Source organism: Chiloscyllium plagiosum, chromosome 17 (assembly GCF_004010195.1).
Source record: "Chiloscyllium plagiosum isolate BGI_BamShark_2017 chromosome 17, ASM401019v2, whole genome shotgun sequence".
Lineage (NCBI taxonomy): Eukaryota > Metazoa > Chordata > Chondrichthyes > Orectolobiformes > Hemiscylliidae > Chiloscyllium > Chiloscyllium plagiosum.
The window spans coordinates 50,890,228-50,914,069 of NC_057726.1; the positions used below are offsets into that span (position 1 = coordinate 50,890,228).

At 38.7% G+C, this 23,842-nt stretch overlaps 1 protein-coding gene across 2 annotated transcripts in view; it reads right to left on the minus strand.

The window, feature by feature from the left end:
* cfdp1 (craniofacial development protein 1) overlaps positions 1 to 23,842 on the minus strand; it is a 193,272-nt gene that overhangs the window by 145,683 nt on the left and 23,747 nt on the right. For both annotated transcript variants that reach the window (XM_043707045.1, XM_043707044.1), the window contains exon 5: positions 2,529 to 2,657. In XM_043707045.1, the coding sequence (XP_043562980.1) occupies positions 2,529 to 2,657 (129 nt within the window). The remainder of the gene's footprint in view (positions 1 to 2,528; positions 2,658 to 23,842) is intronic.

Consider the following 23,842-nt stretch of genomic DNA (forward strand, 5'->3'; position numbering starts at 1 on the left):
GGGTAGACCATTTAGGACAGAGCTCAGGAGAAACTTCTTCACCTAGAGAGTGGTGGCTGTGTGGAATGCTCTGCCACAGGGGACAGTGGAGGCCCACTCTCTGGATTCATTTAAGAAGCAGTTGGATAGAGCTCTCAAAGATAGTGGAATCAAGGGTTATGGAGATAAGGCAGGAACAGGATACTGATTAGGAATGATCAGCCATGATTATATTGAATGGCGGTGCAGGCTCGAAGGGCTGAATGGCCTACTCCTGCACCTATTGTCTATTTGGATGGTGTCAAGCTTACAGAGTGTTATTGTCAACAGGCCACCTAAATTCTGTGGTGCTAAGATTCCATGTATGGTGATCAGTGTCGGTATCCTGGAGGTCGCTGCTGGGCATGGAACTCAGAGACCCACTTAGCAGAAAGCAAGTTAAAGGGAACACCACCCATCCAGGCAATTGGAGAGTATTCCATCACATTTCTAACTTGTGCCTCGTAAATGGTAACAAGCATAGGGAGACAAGAGATGAGTTATACACCACAGAATTTCTAGCCTCTGACTTGCCCTTGTGGACATAGTATTTATGTAGCTTAGCCAGCATAGTTCCCGGTTGATGGCAACTGGATTATTGATAGCAAGGATTTGAAACTTTATCATCGTTTCTTCACAGTCATGGGGTTAGGTTCCTGGAACTTGCTTCATAATAGTACATTAAGTCAGCCTATACACCAGGAACTGCAACAATTCAAGAAAGTGGCTCACTATCAGCGTTTGAAGCAATTGGAGATGCATAACAAATGTAACACGTCCCATGAAAGAACAAACAGAAGAAACATTGCTGGTACCAGGTTCCTTTTTGGATTTATTTAATTAACAAAACTTAAACTTTCTACCTGCATTGGTGCATTTGTTCAAAATAATACTAACCAGCAGCAGTGAAGCAAGAGACCTCTTAGCATTTGTATTAAGCTGCTGCTTAATACAACTTGATATTTTTGAGGACCTACAAAATCTAAACTGGCTGCTCTGATTCTTAATTAGGATCCAGATTTTAGTATTATCTGAAGATTGAAATACTGCACCATTACTCCTCTGTTGCCCTGTCGGCACCTGGCAAATTTGTTCTTACATATGAAAGAGACAAAAAGAAACAGCATTTTCTTTATAATGAGATTACAGTCACCTATTACCCGGAGCCTTGCTGGATCCAGATTGACTAACTCTATCTTTGGAAATCAGTGACTAAAAATAAAAAAATGTCCCTGAGAATTGGCAGAGTTTCCAAAAATATGTTGCTTGCATGTTTCACAGTGACATGTACATGTTTGAAGGAAAAGGACCCAAAAATTCAATGGAAAATGAGAACATGTTGAAAAAAACCTTGAGCACACAATTTTGTTTTCTTGGCCATTTTTATATGGATGACATTGATGAACAAATCTCAAAAATTATGGTCCTAAAGTACAATACAGAGTGTTTTAAACTTATTTTCTCACTCTCCCATTTCATTAAAGCTAGTGGCTCATGAATTCAAATAGCATTTTAGAATCCAGGGAACTAAACGTGAAGATTTCAGAATAAGGATTTCTAGACAAAAGAAAAAAATAACAATCAAAAATATTAAGAATACCAGTACTGGTGAAAATGGTGAAGTAAGAAGAACATTGCATACATTTTAATGATTTGAGCACAATGTCAAATGTATTCAGAGTGCGTGGCTTTATTGACCTGGGAATAATGATAGGCCTTTCTAATTCTTTCCTATAATAGAAGCAAGATCAATTATCTACACAGCTAGAATCTAATTAGTTACTCTTAATCCAATAGAGGATTTGTCAATTACTTAGATTATGAATTAATTTTCTTCCACACCATTTGGACTAAATCAAGCACTAATCGTGCACCACATTTCTGTCAGAAAAGAACTATCAATCGGACTTCCTTCAGATGCTTACTAGCACTATTTACAACAGACATCAATTCTCCAGGGAACTTGATATCAATTTAACTTCACCAATAACTTATGTGACCCATCACTCCAAAGTTGTTTTCTCTCCTAACATGGGTTTCAAAAAGGAACAAACCGTGGAAGCTATGCCAATGTGGACATCAGAGAAACAAAAGTGGTTGAATCCTGAGCGACCTGGAACCAGATTGAGTACAATGCTTGTCCAAATATTGATCACTGGCTCTATTCTCTGAAGGCAACTTAGAATTCTTGAATTCCAGATCAGATCTCACACTATCCCACTTCAAGACAGCTGTTGACATCACAAAAGCACATTCATAGCACTGAATCTAAAAGGTTTTTGGAAATAGAGTAGTAAGTGAAACTCAGATGAATCTGGGCTGAATTTGGCCACAAATATGGATAAGTTACTAGGTCTCCAGTTTCCCTATGCGAAATATGTAAAAACGGAAGTGGGTAATTGAACAACCAGCATATGTTGCAGAATATATTCATATTTAAGATCTACTTTGACTTGCATCTGCAGAAGCTAATTTCTAATCCTGTGCAACTCATGCGAATCAGTACTTACCCTGAACCTGTAGGGGTTCCAGTTTCTGAAGCTGCTGGTGCCGCAGGCGAACTTTTCTCCTGTACTGCATTCTGATTTTTCAAAAAGGTTTTAGCTTCTTTGGAAGCAGCATCCACTTCTTTAGTGACTCTAAAACAACAAAATTATGAGTGGATTCTAATGTCCCTTATTTTGCTTACGTAAACAGTTCAAGCCAGTGTAAAGAATTATGACTTTAGTACTCAAATAAATTTAAAATATACAGGTCAATCTCAAGCTAGGTTAAAACATTAAAAGTTACATTTATATAACACGTTTCAGAATCTCAGGCTTTCAAAAATATTGACAGCTGATTAAATACTTTTAAATGCTGGGAAACACTGGAATCAAATTAGAAAACAGTTTTCTTTGACAAACAACAATTTTTTTTTGGAAAGGAAGGTTGCTCGAACTACGAATGTTGACCATAACACTCCAGAAATCAATTGCGTCTCAAGATCTTTTTACATCCACTTTGAGGTTCAAATGGGATGGGGTGTGTGCGTGTGCACACATACCTGGCTGTGTGTGTGTGTGTGTGTGTTGGGGGAGGAAAGAGACACAGAGAAAGCATGACAAATACACACAGAAAGGGAGAGAATACTACAGAGACACAGACACACCTCAGTATTATTGACTTCCTCCTGTACAGCTTTGTGCCTCTGAGCAAGTAATCCTTTAGTGCTAAATTATGCAACTATTTAAACATCTGGATTAAAACTGCCTCTGATTCCACTTTAGATCCTCAATGGTCAAATTAAAGATTAGTATTCATCACATATATCTAAGTTGGATTCAAACTTAATATTTCAACTGTGAACAAACAGCATCCTTACACTGCAACGTCAGTTCTATAAAATTATTATAGAACAGGAAAAGGCCATTCAACCTATCCTGTCTACACCAGGTCTCCAAATGAGTACTTCATGCCACTTGTGCCATTTTATATTCTTCCCATGATCCTACACATTGCTCCTTTTCACATAAGCATCTAACACCCTCCTAAATGCTTCAATGAAATTTACCTCCAAACTTTCCAACAAAGCATTCAAGAAACTCTAATTATTTGCTGTGTGCAAAAGGTTTCTCCTACCGTTTTTGTTTTTTCTGTCAATGATCTTAAATCTGAGTCCTCCTGTTCTTAATGTGTTCATGAACCTACAACTTTGAACATCTTATTCAGATCTTCTCTTCCATCTTTTTTCTAAAAAATAGGTTTTTTTTCCCATAAATTTTCTTTCTAACTGAATTCCTCAACACTAGAACCACACTTCAAAATTTCTTCGGCATTCTCTCCAATACTTTCACATCCTTTTTAAAGTGTGGCACCCACAATTAAATGCAATATGCCAACCAAGGCTGAATTGGAATCTTACACAAGTTCAACATAACCTCCTTGTGCTTCTACTCTATAACCCTTGTTAATAAAGGCAAAGATACTGTTTGCTTCAATGTGCTGTCAATCTGTTCTGCCACTTGTAATGTTTTTTCCATATAGACACCAGGATCCTCTACTCTTACATCCCCTCTACAGTTGTTAGCCTTTAGTTTATACTGTCTCCATGTACTGCCTGACAAAACAAATCACTTGACATTTCATCACACTGAATGAAATCAGCCACCTGTCCACTCATTACACCAACTTGATAGCATCTTCTTGAAGTTCTATACTGTCTTTCTCAGAGTTCACAATGCTTCCAAGTTGTGTAATGTCTGCAAATTTTGAAGTGGTGTCCTGTACAGCAAGACAAAGCAGAGGCCCGCCAAAACCATCCCTGGGGAACTCCACTACAAAATCACCTCCAGCCAGCTGAACATTCGTTAAACAGGATATGTGGGGAGGTGATGATAAGCTCACTTTCAGATTGAAGGCACCAAATTCATGAGGGTTTACACAAAGCTGGAAGATGAAACTAGCTTTAGCTTTGGCTGGAGCTCTTTAATATAGCCCTTATTGTGGTAATCAGTCAGTTCAGGGATTAGGTTAAATCTTTTGAAAAGGCAAAAAGGAGTCAAGCATAGCTCCTTGAAAATTAAGTATGCACTTAAGGGACAGAGAAAGCATTACCACAACAGAGAGATCATAAAAGTTAAACTTTAATTTAGATCACAAGGTTCCTCTTACAGTGACTGTAATGAGGTCAGCAAAGTAGGCATTATAAAATGAGTTCGCAAATTGAGGCTGTTAGTCTGGTCCAGTCAGGGAGACCTGGCTGACAGATATCAACAAGAGTGTCAGAAGTTCTGTTTACTCAGAGCTAGCTCTGAAAAAAACTGGGTCAGTGGCAATGTATAAATGAAGGGTGACTTGGTGACAGGATACCAGGCTCTGTGGTGCTTTTTCACATATGAAATTACATTTAGTCATAGTGGCTTTTCACTTGTTGTTCAGGACACAAATCACAACAAGTTAACAAAAGATACAGATGGTAAGCAAAGTACATCAATAGGCTATTTAGAAGTAGGCAATGGATGGCATCGGGTCGTGTCTATTATCAAATGAATTTTGTAAACCACCATTTTATTTGACCTTTAAATGTCAACACCATTAATGGTATTCCTTTGGAATGAATCAGAATGAAGCAAACGGATTTTAAAATATCACTGTACAGTTCAATTCCTCCTTCCAAAAATCTTTACATTTCGTAAACTTAATTGATTTTCATGTTTTCCTCATGACTGCTTCATATATTTAATACAAGATCTTTTACTGGATTATCAAAATTCAAGATGAATAACTTGCAGTTCAAGTTGACCCCATCCATAGTTTATGTCCCAATATTCTTTCAGAAGGATTAAGAAGATTGAAACAAAATTAATATAAGGAGTTTTAAAAAAAGAAACATAATAATTAAGTAATAATGCACAAAGCAGGAATACAAGCAAAAAAATCCCCAAACAATGCCCACACAGACTCATCTTTTAGTGAGGATCACAGTATGGTGATCAAGTACCAGACTGCACTCTAAATGCTGTCAGAATTGTATTTGAGGAAAGACAGATTGATTGAAAGACTAAAAACTGTAGGTCAAGTGCTTCAGTCAAGCTTGCCTATCCTCAAATTACAATCCTGGCAGGATCTTATGTCTATTACTGTGATTAAAATCACTTTAAAGATGTTCAGGATTTTATTCCTTTTTTTAAAAATATGCTGTATTGTTTATACAGACTGCTGTTCTTACTGGCATTCAAACTGGTCAAAGGTTTCAGTCCACCCCATTCTACTGCTACGGGAAATAATTTGCAGACAGCCCAAGAAACAATGAAGATAACGAAGGAAGAACAAACAGCCAATGAAAAGCAAAGATTTTGGAAGAGAAAATTGAAAGAACTGGAGACCAAAAATTGCACAAAAAAAATGACAAAGTATTCACAATGAATGCCCCCTTCAGGTGCATAATACCAAAAGTTTGTATTTTGAAATGAATACAATAGGAAATCCATGATTACACAAATTGATTATACTGTTTCTACTATTCTGATAAGCATATACTGTAAAGGGTAAAGGACAAAATACTAACAATGAAATATTTCAATTAAATTTATCTGGGGTGGCACAGAGGCTTAGTGGTTAGTACTGCTGCCTCATAGTGCCAGATACCCGGGTTCAATTCCAACCCTGGGCGACTGTCTGTATGGAGTTTGCACATTCTCCCCATGTCTGTGTGGGTTTTCTCCGGGTGCTCCGGTTTCTTCCACAGTCTGAAGATGCGCTGGTTAGGTGAATTGCCAATGCTAAATTGACCATAGTGTTCATGGATGTATAGGCTAGGTGCATTATTTAGGAGAAATGTAGAGTGTAGGTGGGATACTCGATGTGGACTTGTTGGGCCAAATGGCCTGTCTCCATACTGTAGGGATTCTAAATTCTAATTCCTCTTTCACATATCATTAGTTGGTTGGGGCACAGAACATTACACGTTTTAACAGAAAATTAGATCATTATTGAAAGCAGAGAAACATACATGGCTATGGGGAGGCAGCAATAAAGTTGTGGATTACCCCAGAATTTCAGCAGCAGAAAAAGAATAGGGTGAAAGTTCCTACAGAGTGAACAGTCAATCCCATTCTTTGCATCACCTGTAATTCAGCTGGCAGCAACCTCACCTCTCTCTCACTGGACTTGTACAGAAAAATCAAGATGGACATTCTACTGCATTACCGCTGCACTGTTGGGCATTTTGTCTTTGAGATGAGACTTTAAGCCAAATAAATGTTTGTTGTTTGGATGCAAAAAATCGCATGGTACCTTTCAAAGAGGAGCAAGGGAATTATCATTGCCCAACATTTATACCTCAACCAATAGACTATTTTTTGACTGTTGCATTGCAGTTTGTGGGAGGGGGCTGTTAGTAAAATTGTTGCTCCATTTCCTATTTATAACATCAACTATACTTCAAAGAAGTATTTAATTGGAAGTAAAGCATTAAGTGATGTCCAGAGGTTGTGTAACATTCTGTACAGACTCAAGCTTTCCTAATACAAATCACTATAGTCACAATAAGCAAAAACATTTAATCTGTCATAACAGGAGAAATATCAATGAATGACTGAACAACATTGGAAGTGTAGAATATAGAACATTCAACAGAGACTAAAAATAAACAAATAGCACTTCAGCCACCCTTAACAGACAAGACCCAGAATATTCTCTAGGCTTCACGTTAAGTATTACATGTGAACAGAAACTGTCAAATCTTTTATTCTTTAAAATTTTAATTCAAGTATAGTTATTAAGTAATCAGTTCAAATTTTGACACATAGTAAAGAGAAGATAAAATAAAAAAAAAATATTTTGATTTCAAGCATGTCAAAGTGTTTCATCCAGAAGCTATCCAAAGACAAGCCCAGCTCTTCTGTGGAAGTTCTAGGGTGCTACAGCCTAAAAAGAATCTACAATAAGATTCAAGAGCTGTGCCCAGATTTTCAAAGCTCATAACACAGGAAAACGCAATAGCAATTGGGAATGACAGTGGAACAACATTGTTGAATTTCATGACTGAAATTTTGAAAATTCATAACTTGACATTAATATCATGCATCCTTTACTATAAGATATAACATTTTACTTAGAAACAAGTATGTTTTTATAGAATGTAACATTGACAATAGATGAAAGATAATAGATTGCACTTGATTCATTCCAAAATGGGCTTTACTGAATTAAAGATGGTGCTACAAATCAGATGATTTGTGCATAAAAACAAAGCTAAGACCTCATTCTTCTGGAATCTCTTCTATCCTCCACTGTGTGGACATTACGGTTAAAACAACAGAAAAGAATGGTGGGCATTGCATCTCCAAACCAAGAATTGAAAATGGAAAAAAAATGCCATTTGAACTTATTATGCTGCAAATGCACTAATGATCCACCAGCTATTTCACACCATGAACAGTTTTGATCAGGAACATTAAAGTTTAACCTCATTATATCTGTGGACGTGCTAGTACCCTCAGTTATCTCCCAAAGTAAATACTTCACCCCTACCCAAATGGATAGAAACGAATTGTTAAATTGAAGTGGATTCCTTAATGAGCCCATTATATGACCAAAACTACCTTGGTCTTGGAAAAGCTTTGATTACACATTTCTGAATCCTTGCATCAGCCTGGTAAAATGCTAGTCTACTGTTAACATCATAGTCCAAGAATCTAATTAGTGAAGTCACAATCCAGATTCCAGACTTAGCTAAGTTTGCCTCATTTTAAATCTCCTTCAAAAGCTGTAGGTCTTGAAAAAAACTTGCATTTGCCTGAAAAGTGGACAAATTTTGCAGACTAACGTCACCTTCTGTGCTTTCAATAACTCGAAAAGTAATTCTGCAATTTCAGCTGAAGAATTTACACCATGCATTTCCTTCTTTTGTTTATTCCATGTGCATGCACGCATATATGTTTTGACAATCATTCCTCTGGTTTGATTGCATAAAAACCCTAATTTTGATTAAATCCAAAAGAGAGTTTGGTGTGGGTCTTTTAAAACTTAAGACTTTATAAATAAAGGCTTGGGTGAATGACACTGCAGCATTTTTCAAAAGGGAACCAAACAAAAAATTTAAAATACTTGTAATTATGGACAGGAGAAGCCTAAGTACAATCCAATTATCTCTCTTTCCCATTCACAATAAAAATTACCTTGAATACAAAAGGAATTGAAAATATATGGTTTGAAAACCAAATTAAATTTCATAACATCTCCATGATCAATCAGAATCTGAATTAAATAAGACATGAAAATATAAACTATCAGTTTCCACTATTTTCCCCTGCAAGCTCCACATTTATGATCAAATGTGGTACTATGTAGGTGATCAGACATTCACTAATTATTTCCTGAATTCAGTCCAATAAAATGAGTAGTGGTCTGGTATGCACTTACATAAAATACAGAGAAAATAAAACAGCTGGCCTCAATTAATTCAAACTGCAATTACTTTCGTCCATATTTCTTCTTGCTCTATTTTTTCTCCACTCCTCTCTCAAACTCCCCCATTTCATGCTTTCTCGTGCGGCACTCTGTCTCAACATTCGCTGGTATTCCAGTCTCTTGCACACTTTCACATTCCCAGTTTTTCACTCCCCCTCCATTTCCTCTCTAACACACATACACATAAACCAGTACCTCAAATCATTTATTTATATACATAATCTCCAGTGGCGTGTTCCTCTCTCCAAAAAAAAAAGGAAATTGCCAATTCTATTTTATTTTCCAAATAAACTGTAATGGAGAATCCCTCAAGATCTATTCTCAGGTATCACAAGCTGCAATGCACTTGCAGAACCGAAGTTATCCAGATGTATAACTAAATTTAGTGAACCCTGCTAGGGAAAGATCCACATGCTAGGGACTCAAATACATTTAAGAAACAAGGGAGACTTTCTATTTACATCATGACATATACATCTTTCGGATAATAGCAGCATTGCACTGCATTGACAAAATAAATTTTATCCATAGATGTTTACGTACAGAGTAGTTTTCTTTTTGTTTTCAGTATGTCAGCAATTGTCCATAATGTGTTTTGCTTATTAACTGGAAGGTGAAAGTAACCCTCAGTTATATACAAAGGATGATAATTTTTTTTGTTTTACAAAGAACACAAAGCAATATTGGCTCTCCTGTTACGAGAATAACCTCCTGGGTGTAGTAGTCATCAGACTACAATACTGAAAATATCATCAGTCAACCCTGCAATGAAGTGCAATATTAGCATTATTGGCCTCAACAAAAATTCCTATACCTTAAAGGCAGTAGTCTGAAAAGAGTGATGCAATTGGGCAATAGTTCAAACATTACAGTCCTCTGAAGTTTAAATACTGAGGTTAATACACTTCGTAGACAGCATGCCACAAACCAAAAAAAAAGTACAATAAGAACAGTGTTTTCAAACATTATTTTTTTAAAAATTCCTCACATTAGAGTGTTTAATACACTCAAGGGAAATAATTTGTACAACTGTTCCTCAGCATACGACTAAATGGAACAGAGCTGCCTACCAAACTAAGAAAAGCATCTGCAGTAGATGGATTAAAAGTTTTGAAAATATTACAATATTAAACGAGTAAAATGGTGAACAGTCTCCATGGAGAGAGAATACTTAAATAAATGGTGCTAAAACCACTTAAATGCATTCAGCCACTTTTTAAAAACATGCAGAGTGCTTGTTTCAAGATTCCCACTCATTGATATTTTTTCTGAAACAGTAATTTCAAATAATGCATGCTTGTTTTACCCAATAAGTGCAGTGCACACTTTATGGTAGTACTTAGTTCTGATTTATTTTATTGAACATATCAAAATAATACACGCACCATTGATTTTTGACTGTTTTGATTTTTTAACCAATTTGAAATATGTATGCAGTACACATTCAATCTCAATGGTTTGCAATAACGAAGATACACATTTGATCAAAAAAGCAAAAATTAGACAAATTGACTAGACATACCTTCTACTGGAGAAGGCTTATTGACTTCATTCTATCTTTCATTGCATTAGCTGGTTCTGATGGTTTTCATGGGAACTGTCAGTGCCATATGAAGTTATTACATTATTTATGAACCAAGAAACCTAACCCAGTGTTCAGAGATCTCTGGATTAATCAATGATTCAATAAGTGAACGCTAACATCCCCAACCCTGGCCCCAAGGGAAGTGCTATAATTTCAATATTCACAAGGGAACCACAACAGCATTTCATAACATGCCAATCAAACATTTTATGGTTTATTTAAGGGCTTTGTGAAAGCCATCATGCTCTCAGGTCTGCACCATAACTGCCTTTTGGAACAATGCCTCATTTGTGATGCTGATCAACGTCAGCATTTCAGACATTAGTTTGTATAGTTGTCTCAGATTGTACATTACAGAACAGGTACAAGCAGTAAACATGCGCAGGCAAAGACATATGAGAGAAAGGCTGTGACATTTAGGAACTGGAAACAATTTAAAACACAACAGGTAAGATTTTCTGCTAATGGTGCACCAGCTTCTGAGCTCACCAAATATTACCAGGCAAAAAGTGTCTGAAAACAGGTAGTGGAAGAGCAAAGACAGGTGTGGTGAGATAGAATCAAGTATGATCAAGTAGACTGGGTGACCACTTCACAGAACACCTACATTCTGTCTGCAAAAAAGAACGTGAGCTTTCACTTGCCTGCCACTTCAATACACCACTGGTTCTCTGGCCAACATCTGTCTCAGGCTTGCTACAGCTCAGTGCAAGTGGGAAGAACAGCACCTCATTCTCCACTTCGGAACTCCACAGCCTTCTGTACTCAATATTGAGTTCAAAAATTTTAGGGCTTGAAGCCCTTTGTCCCAAATTGTTAGCAGCTATTCATTCTCCCAGGCTGACCATTATCTACTCGGCGAAAGTGAGGACTGCAGATGCTGGAGATTATAGTCGAGAGTGTGGTGCTGGAAAAGCACAGCAGATCAGACAGCATCCGAGAAGCAGGAAAATCAACATTTCGAACAAAAGCCCTTCATCAGGAATGATGCTGTGAGCCGAGGGGGTGGAGAGCTAAATGGAAGCGGGGGGTTGTGGCTGGGGGGGGGAAGGTAGCTGAGAATGCGATAGGTGGATGGAGGTGAGGGTAAAGATGATATGTCAGAGAGGAGGGTGGAGTGGATAAGTGGGAAGAAAGATGGACAGATAGGACAGATCATTAGGGCGGTGCTGAGTTGGAAGGTTATAACTGTGATAAGGGGAGGAGAGGGGAAATGAGGAAACTAGTGAAATCTTGCAATGATGCAGTATAGTTGGAGGGTCCTGAGGCAGAAGATGAGACTTTCTTCCTCCAGGCATCAGGTGGTAAGGGATTGGTGATGGAGGAGGATCAGGATCTGCATGTCCTTGGCAGAATGGGAGGGGGAGTTAAAGTATTCAGCCACGTGGTGTTGGGGTTGGTTGGCGCGGATGTCCCGGAGATGTTCTCTGAAGCACTCTGCGAATAGGCATAATGTCTCCACAATGTCAAGGAGACTGCAATGGGAACAACAGATACAGTAAATGACATGTATAGAAATTCAGGTTAAACTCTGATAGATGTGGAAGGCTCCTTTGGGGCTTTGGACAGAGGTAAGAGGGAAGGTGTGGGCGAAGGTTTTGCGATTCCTGCAGTGGAAAGGGAAGGTGCTGGAAGGGGCATGAACCTGACAAGGGAAGTCACAGAGGGAATTGTCTTTACGGAAAGCAGATAGGGGTGGGGAGGGAAATATATCTCTGGTGGTGGGATCTATTTGTAAGTGGCGGAAATGGCAGAGGATTATGCGATGCATATGGAGGTTGGTGGGATGGAAGGTGAGGACCGGGGGATTCTGTCCTTGTTGCGGTTGGAGGAATGGGGTTCAAAAGCGGACGTGCGGCAAGTGGATGAGTTGCGCTGGAGGGCATCAGCAACCACGTGGGAGGGGAAATTGCGGTCTTTAAAGAAGGAGGCAACCTGATTTATTCTGTGGTGGAACTGGTCCTCCTGGGAACAGAGGTGGAGAAAGTTAGGGATAGCGTTTTTACAGGAGGCAGAGTGGGAGGAGGGGCAGTCCAGGTAACTGTGGGAGTCGTGGGTTTGTAGAAGATGTCAGTGTTGAGTCAGTCACCGTTGATGGAGACAGAGAGGTCCAAGAGAACTCACGGTCGGGGTGAAATGTGTTGGTGAAGTTAGATTAGATTAGATTAGATTCCCTACAGTGTGGAAACAGGCCCTTCGGCCCAATATGTCCACACCGACCTTCCGAAGAGTAACCCACCCAGACCCATTTTGCTCTGAATAATGCACCTAACACGAGCAATTTAATATGGCCAAGTCACGTGACCTTTGGACTGTGGGAGGAAACCGGAGCACCAGAGGAAACCCACGTAGACACAGGGAGAATATGCAAACTCCATACAGACAGTCACCTGAGGCTAGAATTGAACTGGGACCCTGGTGCTGTGAGGCAGCAGTGCTAACCACTGAGCCACCATGCCGCCCCTCACTGAACTGTTCAACCTCCTTGTGGGAGCATGCTGATACAGTCATCAATGTAGCGGAGGAAAAGGTGGGAAATGGTGCGGAGTAACTGTGGAAGATAGACTGTTCCATGTTACCAACAAAGAGACAGGTATAGCTGGGGCAATGCATGTGCCCATGGTTACCCCTTTCATCTGGAGGGAAGTGGGAGGATTCAAAGGAGAAATTATTGAGGGTGAGGAACAGTTCAGCCAAACGAATGACAGTGTCAGTGGAAGGTTACTGGTGGGGACAAAGGGACAGGAAGAAACGAAGGGCTTGGAGGCCCTCGTCATGGCGGATGGAGGCATAGAGGGACTGGATATCCACGGTGAAGATGAAGCGTTGGGGGCTAGGGAAATGAAAATCTTGATGTAAGTGGAGGGCGTGGGTGATGTCCAGAATGTATGTGGGGAGTTCCTGGACCGAGGGGATAGGACAGTATCGAGGTATGTGGAGATGAGATTGGTGGGGTAGGAGCAGGCTGTGACGATGGGTCAGCCAAGGTAGTCAGGCTTGTGATCTTGGGTAGGAAGTAGAACTGGGAGGTGCGGGATTCTTGAACTATGAGGTTGGAAGCTGTGGGTGGGAGATCCCCTGAGGTGATGAGGTTGTGTAGGGTCTGGGAGATGATGGTTTGGTGATAGGAGGTGAGGCTGTGATCAAGGGGGCAGTAGGAGGAGGTGTCTTCGAGTTATCTACTCCTTTGTCTGTCCAAAGTTTCTTCTCTCTCTTTGGGCGCTACTCCACCTATCATTTACTCCTTACCCTCTTCCTTTACCCTATCGTTTTGTATAAAAATCAACTTCTTCCTAGTTACCGTCAGTTCTGAGGAAGGGTCACTGGACCTGAAACATTAACTCTGATTGCGCTCTACAGATGCTGCCAACACAGCTGAGCTTTTCCAGCATTTTCTATTTTTGTTTCTGATTTACAGCATCCACAGTTCTTTCATTATTTTATCAAGTTTAATCAGGGTTTATGTGGAAACTAATATCACATTTGCACGTAACGGTGGCAAGAGCAGCATGCAACAGGAAGAAGAGAGATGGTCAAGGATAGACTGATGGAAGATAGCAAAAGAAATGGCATGGGAATGGGAAGACAATCCTTTGGGTATGAATGCTTTCTTATTTATCCAAATGTAGCCAATCAGGCAAAGGCAATCTCACTCAGGTGAATGATGAATACATGGAAGAGAACAGTGTGCTCAGCATGGCTGGAGGCTGCAGTCAGACTTTTCTAAGTTACTAATCTGTGGGAGCATGAAATTTTGATTGGAGGGTTTCAAACAGGGAACATCGGGCAAAACTGGAGAACACCAAAGTCCAAGTCATTAAATGTATTCCAGGTTAAATTTGACAGAGTTTTGATCTACAAGGGAGCAAAAGGTAAATTATTTTAGGAAGTGGGGGAAATGTGGAGAACACAGGAATGCAGAGTTGAGGTCAATATCAGATCAGCCATGATCTTATTTACTGACAGGGCAGGATTGAGGGGCCATATGGCCTATAATTACTTCTTATGTTATTATGAAGCAAAAACACAGAAGGATTTGAGAATGAATAAAGATTGGAAATACAGCATGACAAGGAAGGGGATTGGCAGTGTGCATTTTACAAGAGGGACAAACTACTACTTCACTAGACTTGATGCAAGGTTCAGAAGTTTAAAAAAATCTCAGCAAACATTTCTGCCAGTAAGAAAAGAATCCAATATTGGTTTGTTCTAAAAATGAATTCTAACTTTGCCTGTGTGAATGCTTACAGGAAGCCTTAATAGGGCACTTATTTCAGTGTCCAAATTATCAATTTGCAATGAAAATTCTTTACAGAGATAGTGTAAGTAGAAAGTATTGTTTAATTCAAGTAAAACAAAAATAGCTTTTTCTCAGAAAAATATTAATTTTGGATGTAGGACATGAGTAATGTAACAAGTATGGCAGACTTCAGGAGAAACAAGTGACTTTGAGCCCAAGGTTCCCATGGCTTTTCATTGGCGGCCTTTCCTCAGTTCCTCTTTGGATTTACTGCAAACTAACTGATTGAGATTGATTGCTATTATTTGATAATTCCATTATTACAGCATCACACAAGTACCATGATAATAGAAAGTGATGAATAGAAGAGATTAAGGATTGAATGAAAAAACTTATCTCAGAAGTGATGCAAGTGTTCCAAATTTCAACCTGTCTCAATGCTCTAAAATGCCCTGGTTGTTTCAAACAAAACATGCTGATCATTTAGTACTAAGCCTACTTAAACAAAAGACAAGAAATGTTCACTGTGCAAAAAGGGTAAAGGTTCATAACTCTCCACAGAACTTGAATGCTGAAAGCTAACTTGGAGTGATTTCTCTCATGGATAAAAAAAAGCATTCAGTTTATCCATGACAACAACGTAAAAGAACCAATGGTAACCAAAAAACAATTATTTCCAAAATTGTGCTTCAGTTGAATGCTATTAATGACAGGAAAGGAAAAAGAATGAACTTCGAACTACAAACTTCAAGATGATCCTTTATCAGTCGATGCGTTTAGTGTTACCAAATATGAACTTTAAACAAATTTAAAAATAGGTATTTACCTTGTGTCTTTGTTTAACTCAGGTTTATCCTCTATTGAAATTAAAGAAAAATCACAAATGTCGGAAATCTGAAACAGAAAATGCAGAATGGATGAGCCAACATCTGAAAGAGAAGACATTTGATGTTTGAGATGAAATTTATTTAAAGGATCTGATTTGGTTTCTCTTTTAGATGTTGTTGAATCCATTGCATTGTTGGAGTATTTTCACTTTTAACAATAATGAATCATTGTAATGGGGAAGTTATCGCAGATCAGAACAAATAAATTGAGTCAAATGAGAAGACAATCCCAGTTTGTCAGTCAATCCCCTTTTTTGCCGTACATGCATTATTCATTATGCCTCCAAATTTCACCCCTCCCAATTATACTTATTCTTAGTGGCATTTTAAACCTGACTTGAAAAGTGTGGCACTGGAAAGGCACAGGAGATCAGTCAGCATCTAAGGAGCAGGAAAGTCAACGTTTCAGACATAAGCCCTTCTGTGCTGCAAAGGTGTGAACAAGTTTAAAACACCTCATGACCTTAAAGGTAGCAGATAAAAATGAGTAACTCCCCACATCCATAGTTCACCCTCATATCCAAGAGTAGAAGTCAACCCCAATTTCTGAGGGATTTTGAGAGACCTCATTAGTAGACTTTTAAGCCAACTCCTACGGCACTGTTAGGGAGTGGAACATTCAGGCTTGCAACAGTAGGAGCTATTATTTCCTGATCAAGTACCAAAAGTCCTCATTCAACATTTATCTCAGAAAGTATCACTAGTGAATAGGAGGTATTGCAAGTTTCATTTTTGTTTTAAATGAAATTAGTTCAAAATATAAAAACATTACCCATGTAGGAATTTAGCAATGTGAAATATTTTACCGTATGTATAACATTTTAATATTCCAATTTTTTATGGGAACCAATGTTTCACTAAATTTTTTGTGTCTCTAAAAATCATGATTCAAATCAATCAATTCAAATGAGGATTTACTGTAAAGCAGTCAGATACAACATATCTGCCCAATTTCAAAACAGTATTTCTTATTGTATGAAAATATCATTGCTCATTTCTCATATCATCCATACAATTAAATTGCCAACTTATTGCCAATAATTTAAAGTATTTCCGTGCTATTGGCAAGTATATTGATTGAGACTGGCAAAACACAAATAGAGACAGTAAAGCCTTTACACGGTGCAACTTTAGAAAGTGTTATGTAAATGTTATCTGAAATATTATTTATAGTGTAACTGACAGAACATATATCCATCTTGGACTTTTTGGAAAGAACTCTTTGCAAAGCAAAGACAGTTAGCTGCAGGAGGAAAACAAGTGCTGCATTTGGAAAGAACATCAGCTGCTTGACTAGAGTCACTGAGGTGACAATAATTTCAGAGGTCACATGCCCCAATTTGCAGGTGTGATAAAGTTATTGGATTTGAACACAATGGGAGAGTCCAAGATAACTTGCCTGGCGCAATACCCTTGTGAAAAACCTCTCAAAGTGTGCAAATTGAAAATACACAGCAAAACCTCATCACTGCAAATTCAAGCTTCCTAAAGAAAATTTGAAGTCTATACCCACTGTCTTCAGAAAAGCAAATTCAGTCAGTAACAACTCGAAAGACACCAGAGGGACTTCAGTTACAGACCAACATTTCGACAATCTGTGAATAATTAATTTTCCTGAATGACTGTTGCTTGGCCAAATTACTTCCAAGATAACACCCTGCTGACTTTTTAAATATATTTTCCCCCCAACAGACTTGGAGGTTGTGTACAAGATATATACATAATTTGTATATATTTGCATAGTTTAAATCTTTGCTTAATTATCTTTGCTCGATTAAGTTTTGGCTTGCAATAAAGTTAGTTCTCGTTACTAAAAGAATTTAGCAGACTGATTTCTGGTACAGAGTTATATATATTCTGCCATATTTGGCAATATCAACTATCTTTTTGAAATCAACCTTTGTTGAGACCAGTGGAGGAGTGGGACAAGGAAAAGAATCAAGATTAGAGTGGTGCTGGAAAAGCACAGCATGTCAGGCAGCATCCAAGAAGTAGGAAAATCGACGTTTCAGGCAAAAACCCATCAGGAATTTGCCCGAAACGTCGATTTTCCTGCTCCTTGGATGCTGTCTGACCTGCTGTGCTTTTCCAGCACCACTCTAATCTTGACTCTAATCTCCAGCTTCTGCAGTACGCACTTGCACCAAGGAAAAGAATTAGGTCACTCCTCCTAACTTAGTCATTACAAAAATCTAATCCTGCGTTAGGTCTAATACAGCAATGCCTCTAGCATTTTCTGTTTCAAGAATTTAAGTTCAATTCAAAAGCCCGAAACGTCGATTTTCCTGCTCCTTGGATGCTGTCTGACCTGCTGTGCTTTTCCAACACCACTCTAATCTTGACTCTAATCTCCAGCTTCTGCAGTACCCACTTGCACCAAGGAAAGAATTAGGTCACTCCTCCTAACTTGGTCATTACAAAAATCTAATCCTGCCTCTAGCATTTTCTGTTTCAAGAATAAGTTCAATTCAAAAAATAAAGCAAGAAAGAAAGCAAGAATATTCCACTACCTCCCCCCCAACACCCCCACATCCAAAGATTTTCACTTTTAATTGAACTATGCCTTTTCTCTCTCCACTTGCTACTCGTACTACGTAAAGAACATGAACAACACTCCATCTTTATAAATGATATACATCTGAAATAGCAAATCATGTGTCAAAGTGAGTTTTTAAAAATAGAAAATGCATTACTTAAGAAAGAAAGGAGCGAAAATTACATATGAACAGAAAAACTTCAAAGGATTAAAACACATGAAAGGTAGGTAGTTTACTTTATTCTTTCATTTATTAATTCGAAACGTACATTAGGACAAAACCACAGCTGGTCTTTCATCTATAACCCGAGTTGAAAGCCATCCTTGACTGGTGGGATCAAAAGCAAACAAAGCCTTTATTTATTATTCTTTAGTATTAATACACTAAAAGCAAATAACAAGATGCACGAGATATATAACTGAAGAAGTTTCAAGAATACAATTGCTCTTCACCAAATATCGCCGACAGTACTCTGTTTCACTTGATAAGCTATGATTAGAAGTGCTGGTGTTGGACTGGGGTGGACAAAGTTAAAAATCACACAACACCGGGTTATAGTCCAACAGGTTTATTTGAAAATAAAAGCTTTCGGAGCGCTGCTCCTTCGTCAGGTAGCTAGTAGAGTAGGATCATAGGACACAGAATTTATAGCAAAAGATAATCGTGTTATACACTGATGCAATATATTGAACAAACCTAGATTGCTGTTAAGTCTTTCATCTTTTAAGAAAAGGCTACTGGTTTCGATTCATTAATATGTACATCACATGTACGCACACACACATACAAGTTTATGGGGTGAATTTGTATTTGCAAATACATTCTATTTTGTTTACAAAGAACACAAGCTGTAGGCAGTCAATATTTTTTACAATCCATGTGACATTTTATAAATTCCTACTTTGGAAATAGAACCACTCTGCCTCAAGATTGGAATACAGACAGACTCTTAACCTCACATCTTTAATGCTTTGTCTGAGCTGAGATGAAACCTAAAGTTATCTCAGGATTGTGACTTGAAAGAAATTCTGGGATTTACATATTAATGAACTGAAACCATAGTATGACACTATGACCTTTTGCTATAAATTCTGTGTCCTATGATCCTGCATTAGCTACCTGATGAAGGAGCAGTACTCCGAAAGCTTGCACTTCCAAATAAACCTGTTAGATTATAACCTGGTATTGTGTGATATTTAACTTTGATAAGTTAGGCATAGACAAAAGGCAACTCCGAAAGCACGTGCAAGGAACACAGAAGCTCAGCATTCAAAACTCAACACAAACAGCAAGTGAAAACAACCATGAAAAAAAGAGTATAATGGTTCTGCTGATGGATGAAGAACTGCCTCTGAGACGGGCTTTCCTTTTGGACAATATGTATGCCACAGGTGTTTTACAGTCTACAGAAGTGTAAATACCTTTCTGGAATTAGCTGGAAATGGATTAGATTTCTTGCCCTGGGCCTGAAAGTAGGTGCTAAATCACTGCCATAACCAGCCCCCCTACATATTGTATACATTTCACATGGTAGAGATTAAAAAGGTTGGGGGCAAAGGGAAATGTATAGAACTTATTAATGACTTGCTTATTCGAGATCTACACAAAAGGATTTGTGGGATGAGATTCCCTTACTAAGCCAATAATCATCATGGAACGCATTTAGACCATAAGATCAAAAGACAGTAAGGCCATTCGGTCCATCGAGTCCACTCAGCCATTCAATCATAGCTGATGGCCATTTCAACTCCACTTACCCACACTCTTCCCATAGCCCTTAATTCCTTGCGAGATAAAGAATTTATCAATCTCTGCCTTGAAGACATTTAACATCCCAGCCTCCACTGTGCGCCGTGGCAATGAATTCCATAGGCCCACCACTCTCTGGCTGAAGAGATGTCTCCTCATTTCTGTTCTAAATTGACCCACTCTAATTTTAAGGCTGTGCCCACGGGTCCTAGTCTTCCCGCCTAACGGAAACAACTTCCCAAACCATGCTTCCCAAACCACTCTTTCTAAACCATGCATTATCTCGTAAGTTTCTATTAGATCTCTCCTCAACCTACTAAACTCTAATGAATACAATCTCATGATCCTCAGCCGTTCATCATATGTTAGGCCTACCATTCCAGGGATTAGAGCTGGAAATGTGTTGCTGGAAAAGCACAGCAGGTCAGGCAGCATCCAAGGAACAGGAGAATCAACGTTTCGGGCATAAGCCCTCCTGAAGAAGGGCTTATGCCCGAAACGTCGATTCTCCTGTTCCTTGGATGCTGCCTGACCTGCTGCACTTTTCCAGCAACACATTTTCAGCTCTGATCTCCAGCATCTGCAGCCCTCACTTTCTCAATTCCAGGGATTATCCATGTGACTCTCTGCTGGACACGCTGCAGTGCCAGTATGTCCTTCCTGAGGTGTAGGGTCCAGAATTGGACACCTTATTCTAAATGGGGCCTAACTAGAGCTTTATAAAGTCTCAGAAGTACATCGCTGCTTTTACATTCCAACCCTCTTGAGATAAATGACAACATTACATTTGCTTTCTTAACCACGGACTCAACCTGCAATTCAACCTTTAGAAAATCCTGGACTAGCACTCCCAGATCCCCTTGTACTTTGGCTTTATGAATTTTTTCACTGATTAGAAAATAGTCCATGCCTGTATTCTTTTTTCCAAAGTGCAAGGCCTCGCATTTGCTCACGTTGAATTTCATCAGCCATTTCCTGGACCACTCTCCTGAACTGTATAAATCTTTCTGCAATCTACTGCTAATCTCCAATTAATCTACTGAAGACAATAAACAAGCATACATTTATCAAAAAATTAATCAATGTTTAGGTCTATGACCTTTCATCAGAATTGGGAATAGTTAGAGTTGAAATTTCATTTATTTTTTCCCAGTTCTGAAGGAAAGCTCACTGACCCGAAATCACAGAATCTCTACAGTGTGAAAGCAGGCTATTCATCCAATCGGGTCCCTACCAACCTTCCGAAGAGCATCCGACCCAGACCCATCCCCTACCCAATCCCTGTATTCCCCATGGTTAATCCACTAACCTACATATTGCTGGACTCTATGGACAATTTAGCACGGCCAATCCACCAAACATAGACATCTCTGGACTGTGGTAGAAAACCAGAGCACCCAGAGGAAACCCATGCAGACACTGGGAGAATGTCCAAAACTCTACATAGCTGCCTGAGGGTGGAATCAAACCCAGGTTCCTGGGGCCATGAGCAGCAGTGCTAACCACTGAGCCTGTTAAACCTGTTTCTCTCTCCACAGATGTTGTCCAGCCTGTGGAGTATTTCCAGCATTTCATTTCTCAGATTTCCAGTACCTATTCACTTGTTGAAAATTAAACATCTATCATGTAAGGCCAATGATCGTGACCGATATATTAACAATCAGCTAAATCACTACATCAACATATACTCCAGGTTAGACAATCACTCATTCAGACACAATCCCTTCTAACTGACTGACAAAGGTTGGGCAGCAAGTATTTAATAACTGCAGCTAAATGCACGGTTGATGAAATCAAAAATAAAAATAGCAAAAGATATTTAAAATACACAGAGGGTTAGAATCTGAATTTTAGAATTAAAGTCACAAAATTAGGTTGAAATGTCCGTCGGTTCTGCTCTACACGTTATATGACTGCTGTATACTTCATTTGTTATAGATTTCCAGGCTTATGTATGAATTTGGTGATAGAAACTGTCTTCTTGGATAATATATTTCAGTTTTTTGACAATCAACTCTCAACAACATTGTGGCTTGAGTCACTTAATGTAGGAAGATGTAACTTTGTTTTAAAAACAAGTTAATACAGGATTCAAGAGGAATGTTGCCACTTAATGCTTTATGTCATCCACTGTCTTCCAAACAAAAGGGAACCGCAAATTAACAAGTGTATGTGTAACATTTATGGATGACAAATAGAGGCTCAACTAACTCAGTATTAACCATATCGCATTTTATTTGGAGAATTAATTGATAAGGCATGCCATTAGATCTCCTGAAGAGGAATGATACACTCTAGATGTTGTTACCTGTTTTTTTCAGAAGTTAGGAATGTTTAAAACCAGAAACAAATATTGTATGATGTTCAAAGCAGACAGTTTCAATAGTCTAGTCCTACCAGATGGAACGTTTACCCTCGAATTTGTAGTCACAATAAAATCTAATGTTCCAGGGAGTTGATTCCATTTCAGAGACTGACACCCACTGGCTTTTAAAAGCAAATGCATGAACTAACCAGCACAATTGACAATACAAATAATAGTACAAAACAAAAAAAAAGGGATTTTACTGTCAGTCATTTAAAAAAAAACTCAGGTGGCCTAGATAACAAACTTCAATAGGAACAAACGCCAGTCATGTATTCAGACTTAGGACTTTGCTATCCAGACAGCACACAGTACAACAGCAGCACAGTACAACAGAATGAAACCAGTTGGCTTAAATAGAAGTTGAACTGATTCGTGACCTGCTGACAGAAATCAGAAGTATACTAGTTCTGTATGTGTTAAGCAGTCAGAAATCATTGGAATCATTTAAATGACATCATATCCCATTCTGCGTGAAGCTCAACTCATCACTGCAGATTCAATTAATTATTTTCTTTACTTTATGACATTTGCAGAATACGCTACTCAACCAAAAAAAAACTTGGTTTGTAGGAAAATATTATATCACGTAATTAATTTGCTTCAAAATATACCACATATATTTCCCCGTTATATTCTATATGCCGACTTTTCTCCCCCTCCTCTCCCTTCCATTTACTTGACCTGCCTTAACCCTCTGTACACTGTTGTTGTCAACAGAGGGTCATACAGCATGGAAACAGATCCTTGGTCCAATTAGTCCACACCGACCATGTTCCCAAACTAAATTAGTTTCACTTGCCTGTGCTTGGCCCATATCCTTCCAAACCCTCCCTAATCATTTACTTATCCAAATGTCTTTTAAACATAGTAAGTGTACCTGCATCCTTCTGGCAGTTCATTCCAGACTGTAACTCCACTATGTGAAAAAACGTTGTCCCTCGTGTCCTTTTTAAAACTATCTCCTCTCACCTTAAAAATATGCCACTTAGTTTTGAACTACCCCCATCCTAGGGAAAATACTCTTGCTATTCATCTTATTCACCTTATCTGTGCCCCCTATGATTTTATATAACTCTAAGGCCACCCCTTAACCTCTAATGCTCCAGTGAAAAAGGTCCCAGTCCATTTTTAGAACTCCCCTCTATTCTCAGCAACAGCCTGGTGAATCTTTTCTGAACCCTCTCTAACTTAATGATATCCTTCCTATAGCAGGGTGACCAGAACTGCACACAGTACTCCAGAAGAAGCCTCATCAACATCCTGTAAAAACCCAACATAAAGATGCAACTACTTGCCTTCCCACCTATGTTTGTGGCATTCCACAAATTTAGCAATACATTCATTTCCCTCTCGACAGTTATGAATATATATTGGTATTAGTTGCGGTCCCAGCACTGATGTATACTACCGCAACATCGGCTGTTAGCATATTAAATTGCCTAATCTACGTTTTCTTTTAAAGATTTATACATCCTGTCCCACTATAAGTATAATTAACCAAAT